General features: G+C 36.6%; 1 protein-coding gene across 1 annotated transcript in view; it reads right to left on the bottom strand.

Annotated features, from left to right (window-relative positions):
• PRDM6 (PR domain containing 6) overlaps window positions 1-10,242 on the bottom strand; it is a 111,636-nt gene that overhangs the window by 11,735 nt on the left and 89,659 nt on the right. The window contains exons 7-8 of the mRNA XM_010000480.1: window positions 8,515-8,639; window positions 4,975-5,317 (exon numbers count right to left, since the gene is read on the bottom strand). Coding sequence (XP_009998782.1) covers window positions 4,975-5,317; window positions 8,515-8,639 — 468 coding nt within the window. The remainder of the gene's footprint in view (window positions 1-4,974; window positions 5,318-8,514; window positions 8,640-10,242) is intronic.

Raw genomic sequence — 10,242 nt, 5'->3', positions numbered from 1 at the left:
AAAAAAGCCTTCCACCCCACAGCCTCTAAAAAAAAAAAAAAAAAAAAAAAATAATTTTGTATATATATAAATATACATATCAATGAATGCAGGGTACAGTGAAACATGGGAAGCCTAAGCTTTCAGGTCCAAGCCTTTGTACAACACACAGCACTAAACTCACAGCTGTAATCAGAGGAGTAAGGTCACAGCTGTCCTAATGGAAAGGTATTTTGGAAGGAGGCCTTTTTATAGGAATTTGAACTAAGAGGCTGGAGAACAAAGTGACACCTAAAGATATGATTAGCTTGCACACAGAAACATCCCTAGCATCAGTGTGGCCATGGTCAGGCTACATTCACTTTCTCTGGACGCTACATCCCCTACTGCTTTGGTGTTTCTCTTGGGCATCAAGGCTGCTGCTCAGAGCACTTCAGGCACCACGCACCAGTAGGGATTGCAGATCTGGACCCACTGGCAGTTCTGGGATCATCTCTTACAAATGTTTGTGAAGGATCTAGAAAAAGCAGAAAGTTAGCGCACCTGAAGCGTTTTCAAACTTCTGAAGTTGTCAGGGAGAGGTGCTGCTCTGCATACCCTGTGCTGTTAATAACAAGTAATAATAAGTAAAAAGAGTTTGGAAAACTTTGTAAAAAGATTGTGCAAGAACAAGTATTAAATTTAGCATATTGAATTTACTTTAATTGAGCGATGTCCTATAGCCACTCTGTAAACAGAAACATAGAGGTCTTGCTCACAACGTCTACTTTTTGTAGGCCTGTTTTAGGATATGTTTAAATTAATGAACAGACTTGGGGAGAGCATCAAGGTCAAAGACACAAAACTCATAAAGAAAAAGATCAGTACACAATGGGCCAAGCTACGATCTTAGAGAAAAAGTTCTATTAAATTGGAAACTTCAAAGTCCTGTTTTTTTTTTTAAAGTAACAAACTCACAGAACTACAGCTAAACATGAGTACAATAATACCTTTTGAGTAAACAAGAATTGGGAGGGTCAGATAATATCCACAATCTGACAGCCACAGAAACACTTACAGAGCGTGTTTTCTCTGAAATTTTCAGCTTAAATACATAGCAACCCAAGAGAATATATATTACACAGATGTACATTTTTATATTAAAACGTGCCACAGACAGTTCTTGGGAAATGCAGATCTGCCTTTCCACAATGCCAATACATCCTGAGTCTGGTGATCACAGTGAGAAAGAACAAAGATGTCATTAAAGAGACTGTGTCATTATCAGAAAAGTGGTTGCTGTTTAAAAAAAAAAAATAATTAAAAACATTGCTCAAAAAATCCTTTACTGTGATCTAAGGCTTTTGGTTACCCTCTTCTGGAGCCCCCCCACGTAGGGTTGCTTGGAAATTCTGCAGCAGGGAAAAGAAAAAAACCAAGACAAAAACAAAAACAAAAGGCAAGAAATTGTTGCTCAAACTACTCTCTGGGCAAGGCTTTAAAAAGTCCCCAAGGCTCAGAAAGTCCCAGAATTGAAACTTTAATGGATTTAAATCTTCTCCTTCCACTCCAACTCCAATTACCATTAAGTTTGAACAGAAGCCCTACAAAATGTAACAAGTTAGAAATATTTCATCAGAAAGAGAGAAGTATATAAGTACAAAATTAAATCATTTAAAGTCAATTTTTATTGAAATTAAAGTTGTAATCTTAATCTAAAATAGCAAACACAATAGACTACTTACATAATTTTCACTATTTTGGATTAAACCTTTTTAAAAATATTTTTGTTTATTAAATCATCTTTCTGCTAAATAGAGCCATTTTTTTCTTACTGCCTAACAGAATTAAGTATAATTCAGCCTTTTTTCATGTCTGCTTTTATTCTGAACCAAACTGGCTTTAAAGTAATTTCTTTTTTTTTAATTTATCAAGCCCCAAGTAGTCTGCTTTACTCTAATTTCTGTCCATGAATTGGACTCCTCTATAGAATCAAAGATGTTTTTGTTGCATCTTGTGCAATCAGCTTTGTTGAAAAAACAAATACCAAGCCAGAACAGAGAGTCTAAAGTCATTTCCCGGAGAAGACAGGTCCTGCTGCTTCAGTCGCATCAAAGATACAGTGGCTGGTGTGCTCACAAATTGATGACAATAAATGGGGAGCTGTTTACCAGCCAGAGTGGTGCTGCAGATGTAATTTAGAAAATACAAATCAGAGAGTTGCATCCAGTACTTCAGGTTGGCAAGCGGGTATTCTTTCAGAAAATGTACCTTATTTGCTTGTCTGCAGACAATTTTGTACAACACTTCAGGAATTTTTCATCTGGAGAAATGCAATATGTTTAAGAAACCAAGGACAGCTCTTTTCCAGCCACTGTATTGCTTAAGAGCTGATCTACTGGCACCTGCTAAAAGACAAAAGTTGCCTGCAATGTAAGATCTGCTCGTAATGATTTCTAAACAGGGATATGAGGTCCTAGGGCAGTAATGATCGGCAGTAACCATTACCATGGTAGTTGCAAACAGCGAATGAATTGCAATCAGCTTAAAGAAATTCATGTGACTGACATCCCACACAAGGCTGTGAAGAAAACCTGTTGGGAAATACTTTTACAGCAGTTATGTTGGTGGCACACCTCGTGGGAGCGAAGAAGGCATTAGAAAACTGGCCTCCACAAGGAGTCTGCAGAATTTATTCAGTGAAAACATAGAAATGTAAACCATTTTTCAGTACAGAGGTGAAAGCAAGTGTCACAGAACAGAGCACTGCAGGATCTAGTGTTTATGCAACAGATTGATTCCAAGTGTATATTGCAACCTCATTTTGGTCTTACGCTCTTTATAACACAAGAGAAGAACTTTCTTAAGAACAGGATTCATAAGACCAAACAAATCAAAGATGATATCAGTTTAAATTAGCTAGTATCAATATTGAGAAACAGGTGTTAACTCTTACATTTTTAATCTTCCTGAAAGCTTCTGGGATTCAACACCTACAACCAAGAGCCTTTACTTATCTCCTATCCACTCCAACCCTTCCCAAATCTGCCAAGGATTTTCTCTAATCACCCTTTGCTTTCTTTAGCCCTGGGGAAGACAGCTTGTCTTCTGATTTAGATTATTTTCTTACTGTGCTGCAGGGTATTCCAGGTAAAAATGCTCTACACTTTCTTGTTGAAGCTGTTCTGTATGGACAAACTAAGTAGGCACAGGAGAGATGAGGCAGTGAGACTTCACAAATCAGTAACTTACTAATGAGAGCGTTCACTTCTAACAGGAAAGCCTTAAAATCCAGCCATGTTCCAGCCAATATTTGACAAAAAAATACTTAGGAACAAATAACTTTTTTAAAAGATAAAATCTCTCACCTGCTACATGACAGACCTAGTTGTAAGACAGACTAATTCTCATTTTTTCTATCTGGAAGAAAAATTAACATTTAACTATCCCTTAGAGTGCAGAGCAGGGGATACTTTACTTATATTAGTTATTATCTACAGCTTGATTCTTCATATAGGGAGACACAGGTTCAAGTGAAGGAAAGGATGAATCGAAGCATCATGCCTGGGTAGATGAATCACTGAAGAAGTATGTAGGGAAGCCTCACAGCATACTTTCTCCAGACTCCCTGACACAGCATTTTATATTTTACAGCACACTTGGGATGTTTTAATACCGAAAAAAGAAAAGTCCTTGAAGCTTAGGAGAGGAAAACTTCCAGGAACTCTATTCTACATTGTGGCACTTGAATTGGTGGTTGCGGCCCACAGCTCCCTTAGAGTGGAATTTATGCCAAGGGCAGCATAAAATTCAGAAAATGTTGAAAGGGATTGTTTGCATTCACCGTATTAGCAGCTTTTTACATCATATGAAGATTTGTACAGAATTTAGTTTGCCCCTAGCATGCTTGATGTTTCTTCCCGGAGAACTGGATTTATGCTCCAGTGTCTCCATACCCACAGAATCACATAAGTATATGTACACATAGATAGCCATGTACACAAAGAGACAGACATGCATAAAAACCACACACAGACTCACTGGTTACTACTTTTGGTAGTGTTCTCATTAAATGTAATTCACAATTAAATGCTGCTTTTAGAATAATCTTCCAGGAATTCAGCTGCTCTGCTCAAACCTTCTTCATAGCTGAAGAAGAGACAAAACATGGGCAGCCTTTTTTATTGAATTAATCTGATTTTTGTCTTTTGTCCTGCCAGCTATCAAAATTGTCAAATAAACCAGCTTTGATTCATAAATAATGGTTCCATTATATTTACTGTGCCACCGGTCAGAGTACCTGAAATTTTAATTCACTTGTTCAGCTAAATTTCATCCTCAGTTCACGGCCATAAAATTCTATATTGACAAACTTTCAAACCAACTTTGACTCTGAGGTATCTAGTCAACATTTTTCTTCTGTGTGGATATTAGTTTATTGAATAAGTGGCATCTGTTTTCCTCCACATCACTAGTGGAGTAGGTATTTCCTTTTGACAGCTTTGCACGATTTATGGGTTTGCACGCTCTGAAGAAAAATAGTACTAAGCAAAAAATTCCAATTCATTACCTCTTACTACTTAATTAAGTTCATACACATTGCACACTATAGGTGAACCCTGAAATGACTGTGACAGCCACTGAGCAGCAAGTTAGATTATCTTTGGAAGACTGAGAGGCTTTTAATTATCTTGACCTCATTTTTCTATCTATGATATTCATAAATTTTCCTTCTATTTTGTTGCCTCCATCAGATGTACCAAACCTTTCTTAAAACAAGATTATATCCTTAGCTATTTCCTTTTATCTGCACATTTAGGCACCAAATGTTTTTACAAATAGTGAAGTCAAGCAGTGGTTTTTATCGGCTTACTTCACACAGCTGCAGATGAATTATGTCATACTGGCTCTTCTTAATAATTGTTTGGTTTTGAAAATGATAACAGCTTGATAAAAGAGGAAAGCAGTGGATCTGGCTATCAGTATATAGAGAAATAAAGAGAGTCTGGGCTTTACCTGTCAGGGTTCTGCGTACACACATGCATCTGTAAGAGGATCCGCTGGGTGAAAGTCTTAAAGCATTGCCCACATTTCCAAAGATGCCAGTCACTGAACTCAGAATTTAGTTGGCTTGTTGAAGTTGGGCTTGCAAGAACTCGTTGGTTTTTGACACTGATCTGGTTAAATCCTGACTCGATGGACCCAGACTTATCCAGAAGAGAAAAATTTCTGCTACACGGAGTCTGTGGAAATACTATGGATCGCTGTGGAGTGCCAGGGGATAGTTTGCTACTTTTATTAAATGGCTGTAGGGTGTCTTGTCTGGACATAGCCTCCATTACAGTCGAAGGGACATTCACTGGGAGAAAACAAGAAAAGTAAGATCCTTTTAATGCCTTTTTAAAACTAACACAGTGTTGGGACACACTAAAAAAAAAACAAACCAACATCCATCCATTTTTTGGATACTAGAATTGAACAACTTTATTTTAACAATGCACAAAAAAACCAAAAACAAGCCTGAATGAAACAGCGATCTGAATGAAAGACACTGATTCTATGACACTGGAATGAAAACTCATGCACAGGCTTGTCTGAGACTGAGAGGACTCAAAGAAGCCTGACTGAGATACATGTATTGCACAAAGGGATTATCATGTGAAAGAAAACGCTGCTATACTTCTGATATCCTGACTCTGCGTGTTGTAGTCAGCATGTCCAATTTCACAGACAATCATAAATTTTGACAGCACAGGGGAAAAAACTCTTGCCTGAACACTCCTTGAGACACAACAGAGCTTAAATATCTACTGCAGCAGTAGTTCCCTTATCCCCTTAAACGGCAGCCACTAAGGATATGATTCTATTACATCTCACAAATAGTCACACAGCCAATACAGTGCAAAGCCAGTCACTTCACCATGACTTATACGATTAAGGGTAATAGCAGTTAGATCACCACGAGACAATGCAAAGTATAGACAAAGGTATCTTTATGCATCAATTTCCCATCTACAAAAGACGAAGAAAAAATTTTTTCTAGTCAAATGAAGGTCTTGTGATCATCAGTTAACTAGGGCCTATAAGGCACTCAGATATTTCAGCAACAAATGCAGTATGCTGTTTTCACAAAGAAGTGATTTAGTGCTGAGTTTGCATGTCTCATCATAAGGAAGGCAAGAGGTCAAATATTCAGAACGAAGTTGAACTGCTGCTTCACTCTCTATATACCATCTAGATCATGCAGTGAATGAAGCAGGAGTCCTCTGGAAAAATGTTAACAAGTTATTGTACCACAATACAAAAAGAATCGTAGTTCAGGCCACCTGGGTACAGAACCTTCTCATGCTTTCTAATTTTGGCATGCTCAGCCTCATAACTTTTTAAAGGAGATTTTTAAATTAAATACATTGTATGCATATGCCTAAGTATACATACGTTTACAGATTTAGCTACTGTCACAACATGTTTATAATATATATAGATATAGATATAGATACAGATATTGATAATAGTATATACATACACACATAAGTACATGACATCTACTAAACTGGTGACTAGAAACTGAAACTCTGTTTAGATAAGCCATGATTATAAGTTTCTAAGAGCAAATATGAGCATTAGATTTCAGTTGTGAGCTGAAATAATCATTTTTTTTAATATACAGTAAACATGTATTATACAAATAAATGTTTTGTTTATATTTTAAATCAAGCCAGTTACTTCACAAATTTATGTTCTACCACCTTCCATCAATCATAATTATTCCAATATTATAATATTCTTTGCTATTTGATTTAGTTATTTTGAGATCCTTTCTGGGATATTCTTTTCTGTGGTATCTGAGCACCTTATTTCTAAGTAGAGTTACATACATGGGGCTGTCAGAAGTTTCCATACATAGAATACATTTTTTATGTCTCTGCACCAGGTGTGTTTTGTAAACTTTCATTTTGCCTCAACATTTTCACAAAAGCAGCAGATCACTTTTTTGTTTGGCTGGTTAGTTGGTTCATTTTGCATTCGATTTTCAGCTGCTGTTTTTTGGTTTTAAATTGTATTCAGAAAAGTCCACAAAACCAGTAAGATTAGGATATTAAAGTTTGCAAAGTTTGTACTGAGTGAAAATATCCCTGTGCAGAAGGTAAGCAGAAGCTTCACTTTGAGGGTGCAACTGGCATTTAAGTCATATACTGACAGGCAGCTGGCTCCATACTTGGAGATGAATTTCACCTACTCAAATAAATCTCTTGGTAGATGAAACTCTGGTTTCTCTCACAGCAAAATAGCAAGTGACAATATTTAGAGATTTTAGCCATAATGCTTTTCTTTTTAAAAAAAGGTTTTGTAAGCTTCAGCTCATGAAAGAAAAAATAATATTTCTGTATTGTACACTGCAGAGCATGACTATTATCAGCAAACATTACTGACAGTAATTAAATTTCTTTTAAACTTTTCTCAAGGCCAACAGATTTGAAAACTCAAGATGAAAAAGGGTGTTTATTTTCAACAGTTTAATTTCTGCTCCCCTGCTGTTTTATTGCTGCATGGCTCAGTATTTAAGTTGCTGTGAGACACGAGTTCATCTTAGCATTGCTGTTTAAGTATCCAAGTACTTCACCAAAAAAGCACATCTTACATGTAATTGATTAACCATGGGCAGCCACAGGATTACTTTAGTCCAAAGTCAATCAGGCATCAATTATTAGTTCCTTTCGCCATATAGCTACACTCACATAGCTCATACATACATACACTCACTCTCATAGCTACTACATATCAAACTGGAAGAGAGGTCTTTTAACAAGTTTCGGACACAAACAGTGAAACTCGAAGGCACGTTTGGGTCACCCATGCACATTACAGATAAAGGTTTCCATCATTACATTGGACTGGGTCTGTATTGTAGGCTACTTGCTTAATTTTGTGATAATTCCTAGTGAACAGAAAATAAAATATTAAGAGGTAGAAGAATGGATGGAAATGAGAATGGCCAGGATGAAATGGAGGTTCATTGTCATTTCAGTCAACTTTTTATTTAGAGAAGCTGGCTTTCGCCTTCTAACCATAAGGATCTCATCTCTAAAATCAGTTGGACAAAGCTTTTCTCAACATACTCAGTGGTAATAGAATGACGAATCATTAAGAGAAGCCTCATGGCCCTGCAATGCGTTACTGCTTAGACAAGACCATGTCTTGTGATCAGTCTAATAGCAATGGAGAAAGCCAAGCATATTGGTTACGTGTAGACTAGGAATGAATAACTTAAGGAAGAGTGATTCTATACACAACCAAGCTATGTGGAGCTGCCATGGTGGGCAATCTGCCTTTTTAATGCACATATCTGCACTGTTCCAGACACCTCCATTTATTCAGGTAACCATACCATGATCTGCATCACTTAAGTGTATCATCAGGCTTTATTTTGTATATATCAAGTTTACCTTAAATATAAAACAACCTTAATTAAATATGTCTTGAAAGACTCTAGAAATATAGCGGATTAGATATGATTTCTGGCTTACACAGGTAGCAATGCAAGAAAGAACTTACAATTTTCATCTTGTGCAATGCACTGGAGAGGTATTCCAAAGAAAGATGTGTAGCTGTCATTGTACCACACCAACAGTTCTGTCCCCCTGGGGATATCTATACAAGCGCGGTAGAATATATTTGACCTAAGCAAGATAAAAGAAAAAAAGACAAAAACAACAAGCTAATTCAGGAATGGACGATTATTTTCTTATCATACACAGTCTTGCAGTAGAAATTTATTGTTTTGGGAGCATTGCAGATAACTAAATTAATAACTTACTGATCGTTTTAAAGTAAAATTTGTCATTAGGGAAGGACTTTGCTCCCATGGCACAGAGCAGCAAAGAGCTTAAAAGCACTTTGCGTCTGGCATATTTTAAACACTAAGATTTTTCAAGCAGGAAGACTTCATGAAATAAAGACAATATCCCTTTTAAAATTATTTTAGAAATGCTAGACAGTACAAGCATCAGAGCTGTACTCACAGTTCAGTAAGTTCAGCCATTTAAACACTTTGCATTTCTAATAGTAACTAAGTTAATGTATTTTAGAGGTAAACAGACAAAAGTTATTTCACTTGAACAAGCCCTTTTAGCAGGAGTTTTGAAGGACCATGAGGTTGTCTTTCGTTACAACCATATAGCACCAGAAAGAGAGATCTTGGATTGTTGAATAAAGTAAAATTTTGGCTTAAGGAAATAAAAAAATAAAAAATGGGTTCATCTAGACATACAGCCATAAATTCTTTCACTGTGCGCAACATGAGGGTAATAGTAATGATCCTTCCATTAGTATAAATTTGTGTCACCTAAATGTGACATATTATCACACCACTCTGTGGGAAAAGACTGTGGATATTCCCAGATCACTGAAAGGGGAGTTGAGGTGGGGGGAAAAGGAAAATTCCCAGAGCCTCTAGCATAAAATCAAGAGTCTTATCCTGATCTTGTGTTGATGTAAAATAGGTTCAGAGTGGTACTTCTGCAGTTAACAGATTTACACGGGGGCAAAACCTACAAGATAAGAATCTGGCACAAGATAAAATAAAATTGTTATCCCTTTCTGGTGGCTTTTCCTTTAGGAAAAAGTGGAACAGTAAAACACACTCCAATGAGATGAATAGAAATTCAATATATACAAGAACACTCCTCTCTATCTGAAGGATTACATACCAAAATGATACAGTCAAAGTACCAAGAAATGACCATTTTTTATAACAGCTTGTGTAAGGCAAAAAAACCCATCTAGAGACCAAAAAGAAAAAAAAAAAAAAAAAAAAGAAAAAAAAGAAGAAAAAAGAATGTTAGGACTCAACTGGTTTCCTGAGTGAAGAATTGCTACAAACGTTAGCCTGAAGTTCAAGATAAAAGTGTTTAGGGTTGGTAGAGCTTAAATTTAGACTTTCTATAAAGAATTGGCTGTAGCGATGCAATTTGTTCCTTGTATAACACTGCAGACATAAGGAGAATCCTTTACCACATTTTTCATGGCAGTGAGATACGCACTTGTCAACATATTTTGTCACCGCAAAGTGGCTCTTGGCAACAGGATCATAAAGATCAATAAAAAAGTGCAGATTCTCAATATTTTACTAGCAGCTGCAAAAATTTCATTTATCTTGTTATTTTCCTCGCTTACTGCCACCCTGTCTCAGGAGGGCACTGCTAGCTAAGCAGAACCTTTTTCCTACACTTCTATGAATATCTGACAAAATCTCTACACTTTGTGTCTCCCCCCCTCTTTCCC

This window comes from Chaetura pelagica, unplaced genomic scaffold, assembly GCF_000747805.2.
Source record: "Chaetura pelagica isolate M959 unplaced genomic scaffold, ChaPel_1.0 scaffold16, whole genome shotgun sequence".
NCBI lineage: Eukaryota > Metazoa > Chordata > Aves > Apodiformes > Apodidae > Chaetura > Chaetura pelagica.
This window is presented reverse-complemented; position numbering and strand designations above follow the sequence as displayed.